General features: G+C 43.5%; 1 protein-coding gene across 9 annotated transcripts in view; it reads right to left on the bottom strand.

Moving 5' to 3' along the window:
• ZCCHC2 (zinc finger CCHC-type containing 2) overlaps window positions 1-26698 on the bottom strand; it is a 52902-nt gene extending 26204 nt beyond the window's left edge. For 5 of the 9 annotated variants that reach the window (XR_009697363.1, XR_009697362.1, XM_061169756.1 and 2 more), the window contains exons 1-5: window positions 25757-26698; window positions 13493-13604; window positions 10823-10899; window positions 8484-8555; window positions 5124-5236 (exon numbers count right to left, since the gene is read on the bottom strand). Coding sequence is in view for 6 of the 9 variants with exons in the window: in XM_061169756.1 (XP_061025739.1) it covers window positions 5124-5236; window positions 8484-8555; window positions 10823-10899; window positions 13493-13604; window positions 25757-26698 (1316 nt within the window). In the remaining 3 variants the exon portion in view is untranslated. The remainder of the gene's footprint in view (window positions 1-5123; window positions 5237-8483; window positions 8556-10822; window positions 10900-13492; window positions 13605-25756) is intronic. The other 4 variants (XR_009697364.1, XM_061169758.1, XM_061169757.1 and 1 more) reach the window with 1 other exon arrangement.
• Window positions 26699-27219: the final 521 nt, after the last annotated feature.

Raw genomic sequence — 27219 nt, forward strand, 5'->3', positions numbered from 1 at the left:
ATGCAGGAGTTCTGGAAACTACAAACGGAACGCAACGGCCAGGTTAGTTACAAGTATTACTACAGACTAAGGTATGACTGATGACTCACCTCAATATGTATCATACCACAATTCTAAGCTGTTATTTTTAAAAAACAGCTTTCCTCATGTTTTATTAATGTCATTAAAAGATTCCAACTGGAGGTCTTCCCTACAAAAGGGACTCTGCCAAAAGGGGCATAGTTACAGCACAGTCTAATGTAAAGTTTACTTGGGATCTGAATACCAGCTCAATCACTTAAAAGCTGCATCACCCTAAACAAGTTATCTGGCCTTTCAGTTCCGATTTCTTCTTAGGGGCTATACTAACATTCTTCAAGGTTATGACACTCAAATAGTATCCGCATATTAAACTGTCACCCTGCTCAACATCCAAACCCCCTTGCATTACTTTTGAACATTTTAAATGCTCATTTAAAAATTTAATTCTTAATGTCTCCCCAAGGTTTTGGACCTATCATTCAGATTAGTTAAAAAGTCATCAAAATACCACATGAAGAGATGACCCTTATGGACCAAAGTTGCCTTGTGCGTTAGACAAAATTGCTTCTTGGTTCTCAAATGTGGAGGTAAATATTCAATAGGAAGACAAAGGGAGGAAATGAAGAGATGGAAGAGAAATTGAGATACGAAGTATGGAGCTAATCTAAATTTCCAGGCCTGAACACATTACCTAAGGCTGAGGATTAAAATCCAAAGGCATCTACTGCCCAGTTACATTTACAAACCAAATTAACTGGTCAAAAGTACAGGCATATCCAGTATAGGAAAACCACATCTGAGATAAAGGCAGGGGCTTGGTTGGAATCAGCATACAGACTCAAGTCAGGGTTCATTGCTGCATAACCACAAGATGGCACTTATACCCAACTAGAACCCAAAGTGGCCATATACTACTCAAGCAATCAAATAAGAAAAACAGGATTACATTTTGACATAACAGAAGTCATCCAACCCCAAATGTACATTTCAGCACCATATCTTCATTTTCCTAATTTACAGTGTACTTGGAAGTACAGTATGTCCTGTACCAATCCAATCTCCACTTCACTTATAAATTCATTACCTACCTCTCGCTTTCATTTCTCCCCCTCCTTTATAATTGCTACATTTCTTAAGTGAATTACAGCGATACTAATCTAAAATTCACAAACTGAGAATAAGTGTCCTAAAATCCATTTAATGGTGTTGAGACCACAGGCTAGCCATACAAAAGAATCAAAGATGTTTTTAAAAGGAAGTATTATGAAGAAAACATTTTAAAAATATAATTTTTGAAGAGAAAAAGTCTTTTCAAGCTGGACACAAAACCCTGAACCCGTATGAGAGAAGACTGATAAATCCAACTACATAAAAATTTAAACCTTCTGCATGGTCAAGAAATAATGACAAACAGTGCTCCTTTCTTTTATCTAACAAATAACTCTTATAAATTAGTAATCAATAAAAAAGTGAAAGGGACTGAAAAATTCATTCATAGGAAAGTACAAATGGCCACTCAAATACAGATTAAAATGAGATACAGTCTTCCTTTTTGAGAGACTGGCAAAGATGAGAAGTTGAGAGTATTTATGTCTGCTGAGGTGTGGGGGAGATGCGAAAACGAGGCTTCTGAGGGTATAAAGTGCTGCTGCCTCCTGAGAAGTAATCTGGAAGTACCGCATATTAAAAAATGCACACTGTACTTCTGACCAAAAATTCCAATTCCAGACATTTCTCTTACAGGGAAGTGTGTTAAGAAACATATATGTGGACAGTCACTGTAATATTCTTGTAGCTTTAAAATATTTAGGAAGAACCAAAACAGCCATAAAATACACTGATTAGTTTAGTTATGGTACAACTAAAAATGGAACATTATGTAGCAAATAAAAAATGAGGCAGCAATCTTTTTACATGTACTGATGCTTTACCACGTCCAATATTATTTAATGAAAAGACTAAACGGCAAAAAAGTGTGCAAAGGAGAGTTCATTTGCGCAAAGGAAATACACACAAATACACAAATTCAGGGATGTGTACATGCACAGAAAATTTTTGGAAAGGTATGTAAGTTTTTAATGAAGGCCACTTCTAGTGACTAGACTTGAAGAAAGGGATATTAGGGACTTTTCATATTACACCTTCCTTTGCATTCTCCACAAATAGCTTGAATAACATCTTTACAGTAAAAAAGCTATCCACACACACACACACACACACACGAGATCGTAACTGAGGAGAACCCTAAAAGCTATAACAAGGAGTAGAACACATACTTCTTAATTGTGGTGCTGGCCAAGAGCCAAATTTCTGAAAGTGGCTCCTTGTGGAAGTATTTTTTTCCCTCTGAAAACCTCAAACTTAGAGAAGTTGCAAATAGAGTAAAGAGAATTTTCTTTCTAAACCATAAATAACTGACCTCTGCTGCCCCAACACCGGGTGAAACATGAGTATTCCTACAAAGACATTCTCCTACAATCAAAATCAGGACGTTAACACTGATAAATTATGACCTCCTAACCCCCAGATACCATTTAAATTTTGCCAATTGATCCCAAAGTATCCTTTTTACCACAAAGACCCAGTTCAGATCCTGCGCTGCATCCAGCTAGCCGTGCTACCTTCTCAGCCCTCCCTCGACTGTCCTGGCTTTAAGACGACAGCGCAGATATTTTGTGGAATGGTCACAATTTGGGTTTGCCTGCTGCTTCCTCGAGATTAGGTTCACAGCAGGAATATCACAGGAGTGAGGCAGTGCTCCTTCGTTGCAGCCTATTGTGCGGTGGGCGATCCTGAGTCAAGTTCGCTCTCCTGGATCCAAGTAGCATCTGTCAGACTTCTCCACCCAGAGTTACTCTCCCTCCTTTAGAAGTAATAAGCACTGGGAAATGACTCTGACAATGTAAATATCCTAGTCCTCAAATGTTCAATCTATTCGTTTATTATTTATTTCAACACGGACCCATGGTTTCCTATTTCATTCAATGTTACTGTTATTATTTATTTTGATGTTCAGTTTGCTCCAGACTTGACCACTAGGAGCCCTTCAGGCTGGCCTCTGTCCTCGTGACCGAGCCAAACATCCCTTGAGCGCTTCCTTGCTCTCTGGCACAACGGGCTCATCTTGTATTTCTCCTCCTCCAGCCCTGCAATCAGCTTCTCCTCCAAGGAGCCCTAGCTCTGTTCAGTGGAGAACGGAGTTACAAGTCAAGCTCTGGATACCAGGGATGCCCACCGCTACTGGGGTGTGGCTGCTTCCCGACCCTTTCAATGACCAGAGCCAGGGAACACATGTGTACACACACAACCATATCTATTTCTGTATCTACCTATATATACTGAAAATCATGAGTCTGCCCCGATATCTTCAACTCCAATGAGACACTCCAGGGTTCATTCTGGTTTTCTCCTTTCCATACCATAACTCTCTTCTCCAACAGAGAAACTTGGTTCTCATGATTCTTAAGATACACCCTAACTAGGCCCATCCCCCTGTAGTCAGCTCATCTGTCTCCCACCGTCACTGCTTCTCCCTTCGGAGCCCTGCGCATACGCCCTCCTGACCCCATTTGGGCCCCACGCCCTGCCGGGCCACCTGTCACGTGTGCACCCTCTGGAACATGAGGCCAGGCTTCCCCGCACCGTCACCCGGGGGGCGAATGACTTCCCTCCCCAGAGGCTGTCACCCAGTGCAGACACCAGGCTCGTGCTGCCACCCCCCACCCCCGTATCACAGCTGCACAAGCCCCTCCTGAGCCACCTGTATGTGCGGGGGCCTGAGAGCTCGCCACCCTCTAGGGCGTGCTCTGCGGACCCCGCGCCTCCAGCAGCCTAGAATCCCAGCACTGCGCTCACCCCAGTACTGCGGGGCACGACTCTGCCCTTTAACAGGCTCCCCAGGGATGCGCACGCCCCGATGCTTGAGCAGCAGCACGGGGGCCTCAGGAGCTCAGCCAACTCCTCCTCACCCAGCCCCACCCCAGCTCAGCCCTGGAATGCTCTCTGTGCCCACCCCCAACAGACCAGCCCCTCCCACTTCTCCTGTCCTTCTCTGGACCCTCCCACTGTGCCCTCTGAGTCCTGCCGGCCGGCCCGCTTTCCTCACAGCCCATCGTGCGCAGGCTGCGCGGGAGGGGCGCTCCCCTGAAGCTGCTCCCCAGCCACTCCACGTCTGGCTCCAGCCTCCAGGTCGCTCTTCAGTCCCTCCACGCCTTCCATCGTGCTCGTGCTCGTAGGGGGGCTTCAAATCGGACCCTCCACCTCTCTGCTCTGCTGCCTTTTCCCAGTCACTCCCTCCATCTCCTCTCTGGTTTCCCTCATTTGTTTCCAAATCACACCCTAAATCTTGTCATACAATGGAAATACCCTCCCTCCCGGATTTCTGCTTCTGTCCCCAGCCCCACCCTGTCCTGAGAATACTCAGGGGGCCTGGGTGGGAGCAGGAGGGTCACTGCATGACATGGCCCGCACCTCTGCCCCAGCAAGTCTTCCTCCCAGGTTGGGCCCGCTGAGCTTCAGAGGGCAGATCAGTCTCACCTAAGCCCCGACTCTAAGCCACATATGCGCCAACACTGCTTTCACTTATTTTACTTATTGATAACTGCAAGTTTCCAGTATAACAGCCTTTGTTCCCTTGGCCATTATTCCTTAGTTTCTCTCTCCTAAAGGGGGGCCTCAGAGAGGGATAAGCGCCAACAATGACCAAAACCACACTGCAGACCTCGGCCGCCCCTCACTTTCCCACCCATTAGCCTAACCTTACTCAACAACTTAAATCCAAAACCATCTTCAAAGGCGAGCTCTTGGACAAGGGCCTCTTTCAATAAATATTTTATGGTGAAAATAAGAGGTTTCACTGAATATTTGCATACTTTAGAAACGATTTTTATGATAACAGACAGCTGAAAAGTACAATGATACGAGAAATTCGTTTGGTGTCTACTACTAGCCTAGATCTAAATAACACAAGGATTAAAAAGTCCATTCTGAAAAGTACTCCAGAGGAGGAATCTCTGTGATCGCCCCTAGAACTCCATCCTCAGCCCCGGGATGGCCGTGGCCCAGCCTGTGAGGCTGCCAGGGAGGTGCCAGTAAACTGTTACCTCAGGATGGGCTCCAGGTCAGGGTGCCGCCGTTCTTCCCTCTTCAATGAGCCCTGATTAAGAGCTCTTAAGATGGTCTTGTCAAAAGTCTCCGAGGACAACTCCTTTGGAAGCTAGGAAAGAAAAAACGCACGACCAACGTTAAGTTTCTCACTTACTGGCAAATATGTCACACACCAGAGGCACAAAAGGAAGATGAATGCCTCCTACTCAGAAATCATCCAGAAGCAGTTCCTTTTCTAAATCTTCCCGACATAGGGCTGCAGCCCGAAGCGTCACTGCACAGGGAACCCACTGCACACGGAACTGCAGGGTCCCGAGGGAAGGGGAGGGGCCGAGGGTGCCGGCAGCGCTAAGCCTGCTCTGGGCCCCCCGGCACTCCCCTCCCATCCCATCCCAGGACACCGCACCAAGGTTCTTTAGTGAAATGGAGCCTTTCGCAGAGCACAGGGAGTATTATTTTTATCCTCAAATAGTATTCTGAAAACGTGATCTCTGCCTTTGTAGTCACCACTTTTGTGCCTTCTGTATCACGTGTGAACCTCAGGCCATGTCAGGCTGTCAACGCTACACACCAAATAAAGACCTGGGTGTGAAAGATGGGGTGAAAACTCAGAATCTTACATTAGAAGATTAATTGGAGGTTTAGGAACCTTTTCCTCAATGTGATGGAGGTGGCCTCAGAGCCATGCACAAGAAATCACAAAAAAATCATCAGTTGACCAAGAAAAATTTTAAATTAAATAAAATGACTTAAAACTTTGTTTTTATTAACTAGTTTACCTATTAAAATGCCTAATAAATTGATCCCTTATAAAACTAATTTTCCAAGTCTTTCAAGAAGTCAAAGTTTTAAATTTGACTTTTGATAACTAGTCTTTGCAATTAACTCGTGAACTGCAGGCACTTTCACTAAAATTAAGAATAGAACCATTAACACATTTATCTAAGGTGCCACGGGAATATAACAATCTATACAAATTTGTCAGTTTACATATTAATTTTTAATTGGAGAACCCAAAGTAAGTATTCTTCTGACAAATAAGCATTTTGAGTCAACAATTCAGAAATGGAACATTTAACAAAGGTCGCGTAAGTATTACTATTTTAGGCACAGTAAGACTATGGAATCAAGATGTTATAACAGAATGAAGCTCTTCCTGGTCCTTTTATTAACCTGGTAAGGTCAAACGCTCTGCTGGCATCCCACACACCCACTGTGTAAAGCATGTCCTCAGACCACTAACAGGAAGAAACACGTTCTGGATCTACACATTTTTCCAAACAAGGAAATGACCATTCATTTCAGTATTTATACTTTGATGTTATCATTTTAATACAGATTTAGAACATTAGGCATATATCACATTACCCATTTTAAACACAATTTCTCCTGAATATCTGTACACGGCCAAAACCAGCTTCAGTGGAGAAGCTTATTTCAACTACCGAATGACTGATGGCTCTTCTCAACACAGGAAGGTGAGAATATATACATTTTCACCTGGTCAGTGACTGCTCACGTGACTGGGCAGAGTGCGGATATGCAGCCATCAGTATTTGCAAACTGATTTATTTTCAAGTGCTTTTATCTTCGATATCCAGGGACTACTTCCAGTGCTAGAGGAAGGCACATTCGCTAAAAATACACGTCTCTTCTATACCAGTCCCCCGAACTTTCTCACTTGTCTTTGTTCCAGTATACCCAGTCCCCCACCTCCGGAGCCCCAGCTCAGCCACAGCACAAGCTCAGCGTGCTGGAAGGCATTCACACCTCGCTACACGTTTTTCTTTAAGAACACTGAGGCCTGACGGATAACCATCTACAAAATCTCATTACAATTTGGTTTTTGCAACTCTCCTCATTAATCCATTCATTCATTCAGTCAACATAGAGTTCAAACTCCGACCCTGCCCTAAGTACTCTTTCTGGCACCATGGATACAGCAGTGAGGATGAAACAAGAACCCCGCCTTCATGGAGCTTCCCTTCTGGTAAGGAGAAACAACACAGGTGGCAGACACAGCTGTCAAGGAGCAGCATGGGAAGGAGGCCAGGATGTGAGGACAGAGGCTGCTACTGATATGGAAAAAAGGACTGGAAAGCACTGACCTCGAACTCACTGACCTGCCTCACTGTAGCGAACTCACTGACCTCCCTCACTGTAGCGAACTCACTGACCTCCCTCACTGTAGCGAACTCACTGACCTGCCTCACTGTAGCGAACTCACTGACCTCCCTCACTGTAGCGAACTCACTGACCTCCCTCACTGTAGCGAACTCACTGACCTCCCTCACTGTAGCGAACTCACTGACCTCCCTCACTGTAGCGAACTCACTGACCTTCCTCACTGTAGCGAACTCACTGACCTTCCTCACTATAGCAAACTTTAGGTGCAGTTCAACCGCCTCCACAGAAGTCAAAGACTGTTAGCATGTACAGGTTGTCAAGCGGACAGCTTATGCTCTTACCTTTTGTAGATGATTTTAAAAGGAAGATGAAAAGGAAAAAGACATATGGTAAACTTGAAAGGATATTTCATAATCGGCAATTCGTTCCTAGAAGTACGCTAGTTGCCAATTATTTCATGTAACCTGATAAGGCATTGGTCCTATGGAAAAAACACTATATTCAAATGTTGGCTAAGCAGGGGGACCATTAATTACTGTGATTCTAAAGAGCAAATTATTTATTTCGGGCTGCATTTTTTTTTAAAAAAACACCTAAGCCTTTAGAGAAATTCTGTCACTGAAAAATGAAATCTGTCAAGACAAAGAGTAGATAAAGTTTAGGGGAACCCAGAGGAGAGACCCTGTCGGGCACCAGGTGCAGAGCCACCAACAATATACATCTCAGCAAGGAACTAGGAATAAGGTTCCCTTTTTTTTTTTCTTTTTTTAAATGTGGAAAACCATCAATTCCTTATATTGGTAATGTAAGGTAACAAAATCTATGTTTAGAATAACATGACATTTTCTACAGCAATGTTCATGAAGAGTTGTAAGCCAGCCTCTATATACACGCTTTAATTTTCCTGGTGTTTGTTTTGGTACTAAGGTTTTCGGATTCTGTGTATCAGTGGTCCCCAACCTTTTGGGCACCAGGGACCGGTTTCGTGGAAGAAATTTTTCCATGGACCGGGGCGGGGCGTGGTGGGGTGGCGTGGCGGGAGGGATGGTTCAGGCAGTAATGCCAGCGATGGGGAGTGGCAGACGAAGCTTCGCTCACTGCCACTCACCTCCCGCCGCGCGGCCAGCTCCTAACAGGCCGAGGACTGCTACCTGCCCGCTGCCCGGGGCTTGGGGACCCCTGCTGTATACCACGTAAAAACCATTTTAACAACAAATCTATACTTTTACCTTCAGCAGAAATTCCTGTAGTTCTTGGTGGGTTTTTGTTACTGTTGTGACTGAAAGATCAGACCAATTTACCTGATTTTAAAAAAAAAACACGTTATACAGTTATTTCTTAGGCAGGAACTGACTGGAAAAAAGCCATGTGTAAAACAAATGACCTTACTTTATCAAGATTAACAATTAGAAATATAAAGTTAATCTGGTATTGTCATAATTGCTTCAAAACTGTTAAAATTAACTGTACATTGACATTCTACTTAAAAAAATTTTAATAACTCCTTTCAAAGCGCATGGTTTTCAAAACAAGCTGTCTTCTAAAAATGTGACTATACTTTAGTAATTCTTCAGAAAGGGAAATGTCTTACGTTCCTTTTGGTGAAGTTGTAGGGACTCTAAAATGACACTTCGACAGCATAGATCTATGCCCCAAGAAAAAAGAAAAACTCTATCTCCTGGAACTTATTAAATATACATTAAGAGAAATACCAAGTTTACTGCCCTTCTTTGGTAGTACTGTATTGCATTTTTATGGGGACTTATGGTTTATGAAAAGATTTCATCTTTATCTTAATGCTTTACAATCCTACTAACGTAGATGGGGCAGATATGACTACCTCCGTTTTCAGATGGAGAAACTAAAACTCAGAAAGGTTAACTTACTTAGATTCAACTCTAGGTAAGCAGAAGAGCCAGAACTAAAATCTATTACCCACCTACTTCTTGGATACCTTTAACTCAGTGGACTCGATGGTAGCCCACTAATAATTTCTACTTCACAATTATTTGAGCTGAGTGAATACTTGAACTATGCTAATACATAAGCCTTACCAACCAATCATGCCACAATTAACCAGATACTTAAGAATACATACAAAATTTTATCTAGCAACCCTCAAACAAATATCCTTATTAACTGGCACATCTTTTAAATGATTTTTAATTATTCAAATGTTTGTTGAGCAGCTACTTGTGTCAGACACTGTTCTTATGAAAGGATACAGGAGTGGATGAGACAGTGAAGCCTCTGCTGGCTGAGGTCAGAGTCTAGGGCAGGAGTCAGATTAGAGCCAATAAATGTACAAGGAGCTCCATCAGTGATCAGTGCTCCAAAGAAAACGAGCTGGGCATGGAGCAGGAGCAGGAGCTGGGAGAAGCAGGTCAGACGGGTGCCAAGAAAGGCCTCAGAGTAGGGGCCGTCGAGCCTGTGTGTGAGCTGAAGGGACGTCAGCTCTGCCAGGGTCCGGGGGAATATCGTTCCAGAGCTAGAGGACAACGAAGGCCTTAAGGAAGGAATGCGCTTAGAGCTCCAGCAACAAAAGGAGAGCTGGTCCAACTGAATGAAGACAGCAGGGGGGCTTGTGTTAAATGTTACAAAACGTAGGTGAACATGGAGATAAGGACTTAAAATTTGAAAATTGAGGAAATTTCTCACAGAAGGCAGAAGCCAGAGTCCTGAAACTCCAACTAATGTACTAATAAGCAAGTCAGATATGGCGAGATGCAGAGGATGAAGATTCCTGCTCTCTATGAGATGACAGCCTTCTGGAAAGAAAAATCATGTAACCCAAATTAAGAAGCTGGGAAAGGGATGATGGTGGTACACCTGGGATGAATGAAAAAACATTCTGCTAGAGGATTAGAAATGACTTTGTGAGGCAAGTACAGCTAAAGTTGGGCAAGCAACACCTTTGGGTAGGAAGTGAAGTGAGGATGCACAGAAACACAGCGTCCTTCCACGTGGCTTCCAGGCGTGGGCAGTCCCACGTCAGAAGAGAGGGCTTGACAGCGAAGCCCGAGCAGGGAGGAAGGAAGACGTGGACACGGAATCCACATCACAGTCAACAGGCAAAGAGGAGCCGTGGGGACTAACAGAGCTGGGCTCCGCAGTTAATCAGAAAGCTGTGTGAAGGACAGAATGGCAGCAGAGCAAGCAGAGATAAGAAAAGCCAACAAAGGCCAGAAAATCAAAGCCTCAGAGAAAGAAGAGGAGGAGAAAAATACCAGGAAAAGACAATGCCTGTGATCTTGATTTTTAAAAATACTGGTGAATGTTTACTTTCACTTTTTAAAGATATATCTTACACCTTAAATCTAAGGCTCTTATTTCTTTTTAATAAAACTGTCAGAGTAACTTTAATGTGATACAATTTTTAACACTTGGCAAACCATGCAGTATATACTGAAAACAGTACATTCCCTTAACTAAGACAAACACAGACATGTGTATAGCTTCCCTTAAATTAGCAAACCTGCCATTAAGTTTTTCCAAAGATCAATTTTCATTCTTTCCAAAAGATCATTTAACATAGTATGAGATATCTTTTTGGGTGAGAGTAGCTTACTTTGAAGGTGTACTCCCAATATTTGTCAGCCCTTTTTCTCTGGACTCCTTTCAACATTATCTTCTCAATGTGTACAGCTGAAAGAAAGAAAACATGCTGACTTGTTCTACAGAGACTAGATACATATTTCAGTTACCCAACCTGACAAAGCCAAACGATTAAGCTATTTATCTTCATCTTTACTACTAGCCTTAATCATGAAATAAAACAAAAAAACCCAGAAGCACAGCAATGTGCTGTCCATCCATGAAGTAATTTATTTCTATATCCACTAAGCATGCTGAGTGGCTGAAGTCATTTCAAGCACTCTTGTAAGCACCAAAGATAAATAATAAAAGGCGCCTGCAGTGAAGATTATTTTTCTAGATGAAATCTTCAAAACTGTTAATTCAGATTACCACAAATACAGCACTTTAGAGTCATTCAGTTATTTATGCATATTAGGTGTAAACTAGAAAATGTTTTTTGTTTTTGTTTTTTTTTAATTGGGGGGAAAAAGCCCTTCAAAAGTAATATGAACTGGTAAAAATTTCCTTCCAATTGAGAATTTAAAAATTGTTTCTCTCGAATGTGACCCTTAATATCATATAACAGTAACACAAACTTAACATTATAACGAACTATGATGGTTCACTGTAGCAAAATTTTTCACAATTTATTATACAGATAAAATAGTGATTATAAATTACACTAATGGCTTAAGAACAATTACTCTGAATTGAATTAGATAAGATGGTCAGCTTACTCGTGAAGTAATAAGCAAAAGTGCAAATCCCCAAACTACTCATTTCATACATCCTTCAGTAAAAGTTATCACCTTAGCAAGCAAATCTCTTTACAAATTGAAAAGAGCCAGTCTACTAAGCATAATATAAGGACTTAAGGAAAAAAAAAAAAAGATTGTTGCTCACGGTGTAAGTAGAAGAAATAGTCATGAAGATGATAAAGGTCACAGGGAAGAAGTTAGGAAAGTGACTCAACAGAAGGTCACTGTTGGATTCAGGGGACAGGAGATGGAGAAGAAAAGGGAAGGACTCACTCTGTCTTAAAAGAAGAAGTTAAAATAGGCGAAGTAGAATATACAAAGTAACAAAAGTATACAGGAAGAATTAAGATTGCTGTAGATCACAGAAGGTGGGCACTGAGAAAGCAGGAAACATAAGATTACAGAAATTTGCTGGTAAACAGGCATAATAAACTAAGGAGATACCATTACCAGTATTTCGTGTTAACTTTCCAAATGTATAGTGTTTGGTGGCCTGCTTCTGGGCCAATTTCCCTTGGTGGGTGAGAAATGTTGAGAATGGGACAAAAGGAAATCTCAGAAGCCAGGTGAGAAGCCTTCAATTGCTCACAACTGCTGCAGTATGATAAAGGCCAAAGTGGGGAAGGGAGAGTCTGCTGTTTCCAAAAGCTGTTCTATTAAATTATGTGAAGGATGATGCTATTAAATAAAAACCACCTGAACTAATCAATGTTCCAAAATATGAAGCAGCTTTACTTCTAGGGAAGGGGACCACTGGGGCAGTGTGGGTACGGGAACATGGCTATGGCTTCAGCCTTGATTTCAAGTTATACCTGCTGTGATCTATCAGAATCAAGATGAGGAAAACAAAGGGGTATGTGGTGAGGAATGGCTGATAACAGGAGATCCCCTAACCCTCATAAATTAAAACTGAAAAGCATGGACTGTGTACATTTGTTTACAAATTAAGAATAAAGGAAAAACCATCTATGAGTACCACATTACAGTTAATTGCTACCTTTTTGATGTAGTCTTTATGTTTTTTTTTTAATATCTTTACTTTTTTTTAAAAAAGGACCTTCACTGCAAAACCAAACTCTGCTTTAGGTTATTGGTAGGCTCACTGGGCCTGGCTGAAGCAGTTCATTCATGACTCGAGTAGTTTAATAGTCTTGAATAGAAGTGGTAATTCTGTAAACATTTTCTGAACATTAAACATTCACACCTATTTTTCCTCCGTGAAGAAAAATGCACTACACAAAAGGATTATTACTGGAATTAAAAGGAAGCAAAACGACATCAATTCAAAGCTGTTATAACTGAGTGTGATGCTAACTGCACATCCTTCACCCTTCCAAGGCCGCCCAGGTGGCAGTCTACATTTGCCATTTCAAATTTCCCTCAATACAGGTTAATGGACTCCCCAGATGTGAGGAGAAGAGAAAATCTGAACTCATTTCTTCTCAGGTGGCAACGTCCTTTCACTCCTCCACCCGGTCCTCCTGAAAACTGCATTACTGCAGGAAGAACGGGCTTGTAAGGAATTTCTTCACTCTCTTGCAGTGAACTTCCGTAAAATTAATTTCTTCAGTAGACACTGAGCACATTCTACAGATAAAGCACTAGGCTAATACTCTGGGAGTAGGTTAAGGTCTTTGTCCTCCAGAAGTATGCAATCAGATTTAAGACAAGGGACCACAAGGCAGAACCAAGTAAGCGTGGGCTGGGACAGGCCAGGGGCTGCAGAGCCAGAGCCCAGACACAGACTCAAGGAAGTGGGAGGGCTGGCATTTGAGCTAACCCCAGGACCTGTAGGATTTCTCTACTTCAAAAAGGAGAAAGAGGAGTGAGTTAACCAATGTCAATAGCACTCTGCAATCTTTTCGTGTACAGATGTTTTAAAGTTTAGGAAAAATACAGCATACCTTCTCGCTGGGTTCTATGAGGTGCCACAGTAAGTCCATCATGAGGTATCGGGGCTTGTTCCATTAAACTGGCCTCATTACTTTGCATATAATCACCATGAGCAGAGTCATTCTAGAGGAGAAAGAAGGGCACATGTTAATCTATATCAGAGACTAAGAATAGCGAATGGCACAAAAATAAACCAGATTAAAGTCTTACTTTTAATAGCAATAATTTTAATAGCAATTTTTAGAGATAAAATAGGTGATTACACATTAAGAGCAGAAAGGTACAGTGTCAGAGCAGTGGGGAAAGAAGTATCAATATTTATCTTCATTTAATGGCAATATTCTATCCATTATTCACTGTCCCAGTTTCTTGGGACACCTTGCAAACTGCTATTCAGAACTGCCAATGATGTCAGTTCTTTACCAAAGTGAACCAGGAATGAAGGAATAAATATAAAAAGATGGTACCCTTTATGCCATTCCCCAGATGCAAGGGTATTTGTATTTTTTATATAATATGCAATTTTGATTCATTACTTGGTCTTAGTGACAGTCTAACAAGATGCTTTGTTAGGAAAAAGTTTTTTAAAAGGTATCATCAATACACAATTCTAAACAAGAATGTGTGTTGACAATGAGTTTACTATTAATGTTAAACCATCTAATAGCAACTGGGTGCTCTAAATCTGAATTTGCTCAGCCAATCACTACTATTAGTGAACTAGAGGTAAGTTCTACCCCAGAACTGCTACTTGGAGTAATGAAGAGCATGCTAATCTTACACACAGCGCTCAGAATTCAAGTATTGTCTTGTATATATTGTTACTATAACCCACTGGGTAAGCCAAAAATTAAAACAGCTTTATCACAGTTCCTTATCACAACTCACACCTTATCCTCCCCTTTATGTTCAGAATCTCAAAACCCTACTCAGACCAAAATTATCTGTTACAGGAACCAATTACAATTTTGCAAATCTGCAATAAATAATATACATTAATTTTTTTAATTGTATAAAGAAATGAAGTAAACAGAAGACCCTAAACTTTCCAAGAATCCTAATTTAAAGACACAGAGAATGCACTTGAGGACACGGGGAGGGGAAAGGGTAACCTGGGACGAAGTGAGAGTGGCATGGACATATATACACTACCAAATGTAAAACAGATAGCTAGTGGGAAGCAGCCACATAGCACAGGGAGATCAGCTCGCTGCTTTGTGACCACCTAGAGGGGTGGGATAGGGAGGGTTGGAGGGAGACGCAAGAGGGAGGAGAAATGGGGATAAATGTATACGTATAGCTGATTCACTTTGTTATACAGCAGAAACTAACACGGCATTGTAAAGCAATTATACTCCAATAAAGCTGTTAAAAAAATATATTTTGTTCTATAGTCTCATCATTCATCCTGGCCTGTCAATGAGTATGGGTTGCCAGTTGACACCTCTATTTCTAGGAATAAGGCATCATAATAGATACTCTTGGGAGCAAAGCTTCAGTCTTACAGTATGTCTTGTTCTAGAAACCCAAGGAAATAAAGACTGTCTACACAGAAACACTTAAGAAGGAGAGCACCGACCTCTTAAGTCAACATCCAACTTTCGAATGGCATTCACCAACTTTCAATATTACTGAATAAAAAAAAGCGGATACAGGAATTCTTCTAACAATAACAAAATCATGTATTTCCTAACCCAAACCATATAATCATTACTACAAAGTAATACAACCACATTGGCCTAAAATTGCTGTAAATACTTCAAAAATCAAAATAAATAAAGCACTGTAATCCTCTCAAATACTTGTGTAAATTGGAAGTTTAGCTGAATAGGTCAACCATTTTATATAGAGTATTTTCCACACTGTTCATATGTAGTTCTTGAATTAAAAATAACCTTTAAATATAAATGAATGCAAAATATAAAAGAAACAACAGTTTTCATTAGGGAAATGCGAAGCAAAACTACAATGAGATACCACTTCATACCCATCAGAATGGCTATTATCCAAAAAACGGACAAGTACTGGTGAAGATGTGGAGAAATTGGAGCCCTTGTGCATTGCTGGTGGGAGTGTAAAACAGTGCAGCCACTGTGGAAGACAGTACAGCAGTTCCTCAAAAAAATAAAATTATCATATGATCCAGCAATTCCACTCCTAGGTATATACCCAAAAGAACTGAAAGCAGAGGCTCAAGCAGATAATTAGTACTCCAATGTTCATAGCAGCATTATGCACAATAGCCAAAAGGTGGAAACAATTCAAATGTCCACTGATGAACAGATAAACAAAATGTGGTATATATACAACTGAACATTACTCAGCCTTAAAAAGGAATAAAATTGACACATGGATGAATCTTGAGGGCATTATGCTAAGTGAAATAAGCCAGACACAAGAAGACAAATACTGTATGATTCTACTTATATGGGGTACCTCAGAGTAGTCAAATTCATGGAGAAAGTAGAATGGTGGCTACCAGGGGCTTCAGAGAGAGGGGAATGAGGGATAGCTGCTTAATGGATACAGAGGTTCATTGTGGGATAAAAGAAAAGTTCTGGATATGGATGGTGGTGATGGTTGCACAACAGTGTGAACGTACTTACTACCACTGAACTGTATGCTCAAAAAAGGTTAAAACAGCAAATTTTGTTATTATATTTTACCACAATAAAAAATTAAGAAGAATCATTTTATCATGTTGTCTCCACAAATTTGATATTGAAGCAACTGTGTGAAAGTAGTTTGCTTCACAATCAAAATCCCATTTTTAAAGCCTGAAGTTACTTCAAAGAACACAATTTAACAACCAAGTAAAAACCCTCCTAGTTTAATAAGATAGGCAGAAAAATGGTATTTGAGTTTCTATCCAAGGACCTAAGTTCGTCAACCCATGAAATATCTACTAATTAAGTTTTCTGCCCCCTCCCAACACCAAGTCTCAGCATGTACCAATGCTATAAAATCATTTAGACTAAATTTAGAAACTATAAAATTTTAAATTTTATTAATTTAACAAAAATTTAATGCCTCATGAGCTACAGAGATCAGAATCACGGCGTTTATTGGTCCCAGCGTGAACGGTGGTCAGTTCTGCCGTCTCCCCTCTCCATGTCATGTGTGCTTTACTCTGCGTAGAAGGTGCCATAAAATCTGAGAACTACTGGTTCAATGGAACCGTACAGGAAGGAATTATGCCCACTTTTTCTATTAAGTTCAGATTCCCATGCAAATGCAATATAGATGACATGCCAGAATTGGCATTTTACAAAAAGAATCAGGACCAAGTGGAAAGTGGGAGAATTTTCTCTGCTTGGATTAAGAAGACGAAGTTTAAAAATTCTAAGCCGGCAAAAGAATGCACAGGAACAAAAAAAGCATTAGTATGTGTGTGCCCTTCTCCTTTCTATAACTCATTTGAGTGTGTAAAGCTTTTTCTGAACTATGGCGTGCTCCTGGTTAGCTCAAATCCACATGTCATGTAATGTATCTCATTCATTCTAGAGATTGCTCAGATTTCAATTTTACACATGTAGAGCCATCACAATTACATACTTGAGATCTCTTAAATGTGGAGAAAGTTTGTGAAATAGTCAAGTGACTGGACAGTCCTAAAAAGACTCTTCTCTGAAAACACATCATTGGAACAAAAATCACACTGGTCTCATTTTACTTTAACAAAGGTCAAACTGTAGGTAGAGTTTATTTTAGCTCATCTACCAATGTTCTAAACGTTTCCTCTAGTCCTTTGATGCGGACTGTACATTTTAAAATACCAAGACATTCTTTCTAAGAAAGAAACAAAAGCAGAAAATGAATTGCTTAGTTTGTTTTTTTTTTACTAATTTTACTAACTTCAGAAGTTTTTACACTCATCAAATCAGACTTAGAATTTAACACTAGTATATAAAACAACAACACCCTGTTAAGTTTTTGTGGTAGAGGAAAGATAGCCAAAAATACTTTTGATACTCCTCCCACTGAAAGGTGGGTCTAATTCCCCAACCAGTGGATCTGGGCTGACTTTAGAGACCTGACTGACCAGTAGGATGGGATGGAAGGGATGTTCCGCGATGGCTATGGATAGGTCATAAGAAGCCTTGCAGCTGGGCCTCTGGGAACACTTGCTCTTGGAGTCCTGAGCCAGCCTGTGAGGAGTGCAATTCCCCTGTGGCTGCCGTGCCAGAGACCATGCAGAGAGAGGAGAGGGGGAGAGATGCCCCCAGTCCCCAGCTGTGTCTCCAGACATCCTGGAGTAGAGACAAGTCGCCCCTGCTGTTAGTTACCTGTTTAAATTCCTGGGCCACAGAATTATGAGAAATAATAATAAAATGGCTGTTGCTTTAAGCCACTAAGTTTTGGGGTAATCTGTTACAGTTCTAGGTTTCAGATTCTCTTCTTTAAATAACCAGGGTTGTACCTAAAGCATATGCTATTATTTAAGCAAGATTCATAGAATGTCTTCCTGTGAATGTCAGAAAATGATTCATTATTAGAAACATTACTGAGATGTCAAATTTCATCTATTTTGGTAGAAAAAGAGGGAAGAAGCTGAGGCGAATTTAAGAATTATTGTCTGTCTCTTTAATTGAGAGGATGTGGTAGAAAAGCAGATATCTGTCTCATCTTTACTCAATGAAACAGTATAACCCAACCCAAAGAAATGCCTTGAATCAATCTATAGCATCTGATAAAAGGCAAATTCTGGTGTGAGAAGAAACATGGATGGTAAATGTATTAAAGTTATGCTGCAGAGAACAAAACTGACCCAACAGTGCAGAAAGGAGGGAGCAATGAATCAGCAGCTTAGAAACAGTATGCCATGGATTTCTGCTATGATCATGGACTCACTTCCTATGTGATTTACTGTTTAACTAGAAATGTGCAAATAACGTGATTCAGCAAGACGAGTGTGGTAGAATTCACTATGCTAAAGCATGGGTAAGTGCGCTCTAGTTATTGAATGTGGGAGGAAGTGCTAAACTATGTACTGAATCCGTGTATACACTTTGCCATCACAGCCCACAGACAAGACCTGGCTCTGTTAAGTTCTTCCTAACATGACATCTCTGAACTGACAGTGGCTACCTGTATAGAGTAGGAGTGGCCTGGAACTGGGTGCATCAAACAAAGATGGGAGTGGGAAACTTGATTCACTGTAACTTTCTATGTATTCTGGGGAACTCTGAATTTATTACAAATAAAAAACATTAAAATTGTCGATGTCATCGTCTTTTCTAGAGAACTGAACTTGTAGGATGCACAATTAGGGAAGATCTAGCAGAAGAACCCTGATACAAAAGCCTACTGGGGATGAGGGGAGTAGAGAATGAAAGAAGTGAGGGCAGCAGTTTTTACCCGATAACCAGCCTGGATGTGATGTTTATGAAACTCCCTTTGTGTTTCTGCTCTTTGAACCTCAATAGCGCCATCTGTAGTTGACAGGTGGACTGGTGAAAAAATATAAACTGTATTGGACCACAAAGCTACAAAGGTATAGAATGCAGGGAGTAGTGGTAATGGCTTCCGGCCTAGACCAAAGCTGGGGTACTCCCCCCTCTATAACATCAGTGTCTGTTTCCTTTACCAACCTTCTGCTCTCCTACCACAGAAGGGGAAAGATCTCTTCTTTTACCCTGGAATTAGGAGGCTGAACAAGAACTGCTACATCCCTGGGCTAGCAGCCCCCAGATCTTTAAATCCCCACTTTGCCAGAATGTTTCTTGGGTGAGTTGAAAAGAACGCACCCATGAGCATGAGTACAGAAGGATCTAGCGAGGATGTGTCTCTCCTCCCCAGCCTGTATATGACCAAACTGCCCGCTCCTACACAGCCCCACCCCACAGGAGACACCAAAGGATCTTGGTAGGAGATGAGCCTGGGCTCAGGAGCCTGACCGCCAAATGGCACTGCAGGGACTTCTAGCTGAAGCACAGCCTTCACCCCCAGTGGAGAAATGTTCCTGGGACCATGTGGAAATTGTAGCTTATAAAGTTTATGAAGCATCCTTGACAGAAAGTGACTTACAGGTCGGTAATTATTAGTGTTGGGAAACACTGCATTAGGACTTGTGTTTAATACCAACTGGGAGAACAGGCACCTTCCCCAAACTAACAAAACCACTCAACATCCCCCTCTCTGTAAGTGTTTGACCTCTTTCCTGAGGAAGTCTTCTCCAAGCACCACAGCACTGTGGCTGACACACGACCATGCTGTTCCTTCCAGGACCACTAGAGAATTTCAAGCGTTTGATACCCAAAACAAAAATCAATTATACTGAGGGAACATTATGCTTCTTAACTCTCCCCATTTAAACGTTCCTAACAAGAAACATAAAAACCCCACAATTCTTAGATTATAAACTGCTCACTTGAGTGACCAAAGTTTTTAACTTTCCGATCATAAGCAAGGTACTATCTCAATTCCACAGCTGGCTCCCACCACCCCTCAAGCAAATCACGATCAGAGATCAACACTGGGCGACAGTAACTACAACTACCCAAACAATAATACAGTTTGTAAGTTGTGACTTTTTCCATCCTATCAAAACATCACCCATAGGTTTGCACCAATATGCACCCCTACACACAAAAGCTTAGTTAATTTAGGGAGTGGTGTACATAACACACGACCTGATTTTGAAAGAATAATTAACAAGCACAACTACTCAGCATTCACTCATTGAAGCTTCAGTTCAAATCTATACTGCTCCATGCTTTCTACCTAAAGGAACAATTCCTTCTATTATTTCCAAAACAACTGTGCCTATACTACATGGCTGCAAGTAACCATAAAGTAGCTGAGAATTCACCAAACCCCCCCCCAAAAATCACTTCCTGATGCACTTTGTCTTAGAGCAATTAATCATAATGGTATTTTTCAGAGCTATATTTGAAATATACTAAGCATAGGAAATTCTGACTGAACACTTACAATATATGCAATGTTGACAAAAAAATGAGACGTCATGCCTGAGTCTTTGGGGAACTTATAAAATTGACCTTCCCTCCTGGATTTTAAGTTAAAAATAATTCAAAGTTAAAGAAAAAAAAAAAAAAAGAATCATAGGATACGTACCGAAATTGTAACACAGAATATACACGCTACTGGAATGCAGAGGCAGCAAAGACTCTTAGGAGAAGATTACCATAGGGACAATTCCAGAGAACAACATGCAAGAAGTGATGGCATGAGTCAGCCTTGAATAAAAGAACAGACGTGAGAGGAAGGAGCAGAAGAAAGATTTTGAGTCCAAAGACCTATTAGAAACCACGTTCCATCAGTCACTGTAAGAAAACCTGATATGATTAAATATTGCTTTAGGAAGATGTATCTGGCAGTGGTATCCAACAGGTAAAAAGTCGGAAGGCTGAAAGCAAGGGAATCAGAGATAAAAGTCCCAGAACAGAATGGTGTCAGCAAGGATGAGAAAAGGGTGGATTCAGCATATGAGGGGTGGAGAGGATTAAGATTATCAAGCAAATCAGAGTGACTAGGAATAGAATGGTGCCATTGAGAAAACTGGATGAGTCTGGAAGATCTTTTTTTTTTTTACATATCAGTGATGCATTCTTTTCATACATATGAATTTAAAGTGACAGTGAACATTTCAGGGAGACACACAAATTTCCACCTGCTCCCACTGCAACCAGCTTTTTTCATCTGACCTTCAAGGCCCTCTGTAACCCAACCCCTATCATCTCTTCAGGCTTCTGTATTTCTGTTCATCCACTGCAACCAAATTGTGCTATCCACTCTTGGAACCATCAACAGACAGATGGGTTGACCTATCTCACTCGTGTTTACCAAGCATTTTCACGTACGTTATCACGTTCATCTTCACAGCAGTTACATGCAATAAATGGTGATGAGATCCCTATTCAATACTAGACAGTCTGAAACTTGAAAGACCAAATAACTTGCAAAAATGACCTCTTCAAAACCTAAACCTGACCTCAAATTATTTCTTGAATGAGCATTAAACAGGCCTAATGAACTAAGACATTTAGAAGGGCATTAAAGCCAAATGTTCCCTGGAGCGTAGGAAGAACAGAAGGAAACGGACTACCGAGCACCCAGCAGCTCTGCCACCTGTGACATAAACACCCAATTAGGCACTTCCCTTCTGGAGTGACTGTCTACACAGCCTGGATGAAGGTGGCTTGTGTAACAAAGCGCTCTCTGTGAAGAAGAGGAGCGCTGTGACAACACAGTCCTCCATAATGGAAAACACGGTTGATAAAAGTGAAGCTCAGTCTGCTTTGAGGGTAGTTCAGGCTTCTTTTGCTTTTCTTAAAAAAAAAAAAATTAAGCTTAATATTTCTCAAGAAGAACAAAAATATTAAATATGCTTAAACATTAGCCAATTTAATAGCTTCTATAAAAAAGGCATAAAATGTTTAATTATCCATGGATTCCAGGCTGTACTCTGAAATAAATGAAAAATTACATAACTTAACAAAACTGAAAAATAGCTTTACATCATCCTAACTAAATGTGAAAAAGATTTAAGTAGATTATGGTTGCACGGGAGTTCATGATAACCCAAATTCAAAATACGTATTTCCTCTATTCCCATCCCCAAATCCAATATGGGGAAAATACATATTTTAATGATTTGTGACCCAGAGAAATGCTTCCTTTGGGCTTATCTGTAGCATACCAGATCTTTACAATGTAAGAATTAACAAAACTGCCCCAAATGTGTCTCACACACCAGCTTAATTACTTATCCTTCCTGAACACCAATCAATTTAGAGGTATGGTAATAGAGAATATAGAAAATACTATTATGTATAGACTTCTATTAGGTTAAAAAAAAAAAAAAGGAAAGAAAACCTACTCCTGAAAACAACTGATGTAACAATCTGGATGGCTACATCTTAGTGGAAAAGAAAATGCATTGAACGTCATTCTCAAAGAATTTGTGCTCAAGACAGTGTGAATTATTTTGCATCGTATCTCCTTAATTCAATCACCATAACCTTAAGAATAAGTTATTATTCCCATTTTACAGATCAGAGTGAGGCTCACGGATTTAAGTGGCCTGGTTAATATTACAAAGTAAGTGGCAGAGCTGGAATTTAAGCCTCCAAGTCTAAGTGCTCTACTAAACATGGCTATCACTCTTCAACGCTTTGATAGCCTCTACAACACACTTCCTGTCCCCTACCCCACAAAAAAACCCACAAAAGGTAATTAAAAAGAAACAAACACGATATATATTACATTAGTTAATTTGCAGAAAAATTAATGGTATATTAACTTACGGTATAAGTGAGATTTTCCCTGAGTTCTCCTTACCTGAGAAAACCACTGCAGAGAAAAATGTAAGTAACTGGAGGAGGATACCCAATAGCTCCCATTTGCTACTAAAATAATCACTGCTTAACTGTGATCTTCTAAAAGCCTCTCCCAAAAGGCATTTATTAAGTGAACTGTTTGTATTCTTTGCTGCAGTCAAACCAACCTAAAACTTTCCATAAAAGTCATGGCTAGTATACCCTTACTCTAACAGAAAATTAAAAGAAAATTAGTTCTACTTCATCCATTTAGTATAGGTGATGCTTAAGACACTAATGAAGAAATAGAATTATTCCTAAGCAATGAAAAAGTTACAAGTATGGGTCTAAAAGGTTACTTCCGGGGCCAAAAAAGGCTGCCACAAGAACTCCCCTTTGCCATTCCCAGAGGGCACCATGCAATCCACCGGGTTCTTCGCTCGACCCTCCGTCTCCGCCTCGCCCAGCGAAGGCCTAAGGGACACCCCCTTGGAAGCGCGGCCCGTCCTCAGCCCGCTCCCTCGGGGGCGGGGCCAGCGCCAGTCACGTGGGAGGCGCGCGGCCGCCATCTTGCAGGGCGGGGGAGGGGAGGAGCCCCGCAGGACGGGCCCCCAGTCGCCGTCCGCCGGTCCGCGGCGGCGCGTGACCGCGCGGCCCTCGGGCGCGAGCCTCGGGCACCTCCCTGCAGAGTCGGAGGTGGGCCGTCCCTCCCCCGAGTGCATCGACGGCGCAAGGCCGCGGAACAGCTGGTTTGGACTGCAGTGAACAGGGACTGAAATCAATCCACCCGCATCTGCCGCCTCTAGAGAGCGAGCCTGGGAGCAATAAGATCCGCGGAAATGTCTTCAAGGCCAGAACAAGCCACAGCTGAGGGCCTCCGAGTCCACGCCAACCAGCAGAAAGTGTGGGGCAGTAACAATTTAGTGAGACGTAAGTGACTTGTTACGGTAACCCTAAATAACTACTGGAGAAAAAAAGTTCATCACAACACCAACGTCTAGAAATAGCTTTCAGTGTCACCTGTAGTGTGTGTATCCCCTATTATTTATTCCCCCACTTCTACTGATGGCCACAGCACAAGGCACTGCCTGAGAAGTAATGATGTGCTGAAATTAATGGCAGGATGCCCAGCCTCACTTTGTCCACTCTTCCCAGCACTCACTGGTTGCCAGAAAAGGCCACACACTGCAGTCAAGATAAAAATTTCATTACTGTGGTTTTCATGCTTCTCTCTCCTTGTCTAGTCACCTTCCAACACACTATAAGCAAATTTTAAAGGCAAAAAAAAAGACTCAGCATTTAAAACCAGAAATCGGTTACCCTTGTTGGAATGATACGAATGGAATAATATAAACTGCTCCACTGTGGGACATTTTGATTATATCTACACTCTAAGGTTATCTTTACAATATATACTATTACAAGAAAAAAAATTTTTTTAAGATATATAAGTACTGCTTCTGAGTTCAGACTTGCTTCTCTAAATTTAATGACGGGCGCAGGATTTTTTTGGAATTATTTTAGTGAGTAGGCTGAAGAAGAGTGGTAAGGTCTTATACCATCAGTATACACAGTTGCATGCTAGTAGTAAATAGACATTGGAAGATAATATTTCAAGCTCACCAAGAAAATTCTGGATACTAGCGTTACTACATCTGAGTTTGATAAAGTATGTACTAAAATGTGAGTTAGTCACTTCACAGAAGCCTCGTTTTAAAAAGGAGGGGTTCAGCCTAGATTATCCCTAAATCCCTTCCAGCCCCCAAATTCCTTTGATTCTATGGGTGCTGAGTCCACACAGCCATTAGAGAAATACAATGCCCAGTTTTAATTCCAAGGTATTGAACGGCAGCAGATATATAAGTTGAATTAACTTTCAAGCAAGGAGTGAAAAAACTCCCCCTTTCCAATATATCATCCTGGAGATCACCCAAGTTGAAAAACATGGCATCCAAATAAATACTTTTTAAATAGTTGTGAACCACGAAAATAAACTTACTGTTCGGGTTTTACTCTAAATAACAGCTACTACTCCATAAAATTGTGACGCTCAAGGACTTTATATTGGGCCTAGATTATTATTAAATTGCTTTCGTGGCCATATAAAATTATTTTCTTTAATGTTTGCGACTAATAACTTATCTTAATTCTCGTCTTCTACACTTTGGCGTTTAATAACTTTTTAGAAAACACTTATGCCTCAGCAAAGGACCAACAAACATCCCCGTACCCAAATGTGTAAGCACAACTCAAACCCGTTAGAAACCAGGACACGCCAGAGGCAAAGGGCATAACCAACCGCCCCAGGAGGGGTTTCTTTACTCAGACAACCTGCGCTACGACTTATCTAATTTGAGTCATTTCGCGGGTCTCGACATCTGACGTTTTTCTGGGAACATCAAGTTCTCTGAGCAGGAGCCAAAAGACCCTACAACTCCCTTTAACTCAGGCATACACTGAGCAAAAACAGCCCCTCTGTATCAAAGACAGGGCCACACGCCGGGAGCGCACCTTTAGGACGCCTCACCGAGGGGCAAGGCAGAGCTTTACAACGTGTGACCAGAGCGCCAGGCGGCAGGAAAGGGAAAGCTCAGCCCAGGGCTGACTGCGGCCAACACACAGGCTCCCCTAGCGCTTCGCCTTTCCCAACACGTCGAGATGCTCAAAGCCAAAAAGGTCCCGAGACCCTTCATCCGAGAGGGGGACGGGGCTGAGAGCTCCATGTTTTCCGTGGCAACTCCGGCACGGAAGAGACTTCTAGAGCATTCTGTTATGGCGGGTACCCGTGTGTGTAGGGGCGGGGGGGGGGGGGGGAGTGCAACCGAGCGGCCCAGCAAAACGCAGATTAGTGCTCTGGGGCTGGGAGCCTGGGCTGGGGATGCCGAGCCACCTGCGCCGGGGTGAGGCTCGGCCAAGGGGCGTCCGAAAGGCAGGCGGGGGAGGCCGCCGGGGCAGTGACCGCCCCGCGGGCGCAGGGAGGCTGGCGCGCCTTACCTGGGCCCTGGGGCCGGCAAAGTTGCACGGCTCCGCCTCCCCGTCTTCGGGGCTCCGGCGGAGCGCGGCGCGGAGCCTCTCCAGGTGCTCCCTCAGGGTGACCCGCTGGTGGAAGGAGAACGCCGGGTGCAGCGAGGCCATGGTGAAGAGCAGCAGCAGTTCCTCCTGGGCCCTGAAGCCCAGCCCGCCTCCGGGCTGGGACTCGGCGCCGCCGCCTTCCGGGCCGGAGCCGTCCTTCTCGGCGTCCTCCTCGTTGTCGCCGTCCTCGCCGGGCTCGTCCTCCGCGCCGCCCCGCGAGACGTCGCCCCGGGCCGCGCGCAGGCTCTTAAGCACCGAGTCCACCTGGGGCAGGAGACGGTGCAGGCGGCCGGCGGCCTCACGGTTCTCGGAACCCAGCAGCGCCAGGTAGACGATGAGGCGCGAGCGCACGGCGGGCTCTCGGAAGTCGGCCAGCGGCCCCGGGTCCGAGAGGCCGTTGGCCTTGGCCTCCGAGTCGCGCAGGTAGTGGTAGTCCTTGCGCGCCAAGTCCTCCAGGCACGAGCCGAGGAAGCGCAGCTCCAGCGGGTTGCACAGGTCCAGCAGCCCGCACATGAACTCCAGTCGCTGCGCCGAGCCCAGCACCAGCCCGAACCACTCATACACCCGCTCCTGCTCGCGCAGCGCCGCCGTGGGCCCGCCGCCGCCGCTCGGCATGCCCGCCCCCGCCGCCGATCCGCCAGCAACAGGCTGCCCGAGCCCCCCGGGTGGCGGCGGCGGCTGTGGCGGGGGGCCCCGCGGCGGGCCCGAGAGCGGCGGCGGCGGCGGCGGCGGCGGGTGGCGGCAGTCGCGGCGGCGGCGCGGCGGCGCCTTCGCGCCTGGCCGCGCGTCCGCCTCGGGCTCCTCCGCCTCGGGCGGCGGCTCCGCGGGGTGCGTCGGCTTCAGCGGCAGCTTCATCCTCAGCATCCTCGGCTAAGGCGGTGCGGACATGCGAGCGGGGGCGGGAGGGAGGGGCCAGGAGGAGGGGCGGGGGCCGAGACGGCGGCGCGGCCGTCAAGAGCGGGGCCCCTCCATGCCGCCAAGGGAGGGCCGAGGGAGGGCCGGGGGCGGGTCTCGGCCGGCAAGGGGGGCGGTGGCCAGCCGGCGGGGTCGCCGGCGTAGTCTTCCCGGGCCGGAGGCGGGGCGTGCCCGCAGTGACTCCTCCCCCCTGGGTCCGCGCCGGGTGCGGGTGGGAGAGAGCAAGCGAGCGAGCGTGTCCTCCTTCCGCCTTCCTCTCCCGTCGTCCGCACTGGGCTGTGGCGGCGGTACCTGAGCGGTTCCCTCGCGAACCGGTGCGGACCGAGCGGCTGGGAGAAGAGGAGGAGCGGCTGGTCCGGGCGGAGACGCTTGCGGGCTCCACTCAGGCACTTCAGCCAATCAGCAGCCCGAACCAATGGTTGCGTAGATCTCCCCGCCCCCGGGGCCCGCCTCTCTCCGAGAAGCCACGC

The sequence above is a fragment of the Eubalaena glacialis genome, chromosome 15 (assembly GCF_028564815.1).
Source record: "Eubalaena glacialis isolate mEubGla1 chromosome 15, mEubGla1.1.hap2.+ XY, whole genome shotgun sequence".
Lineage (NCBI taxonomy): Eukaryota > Metazoa > Chordata > Mammalia > Artiodactyla > Balaenidae > Eubalaena > Eubalaena glacialis.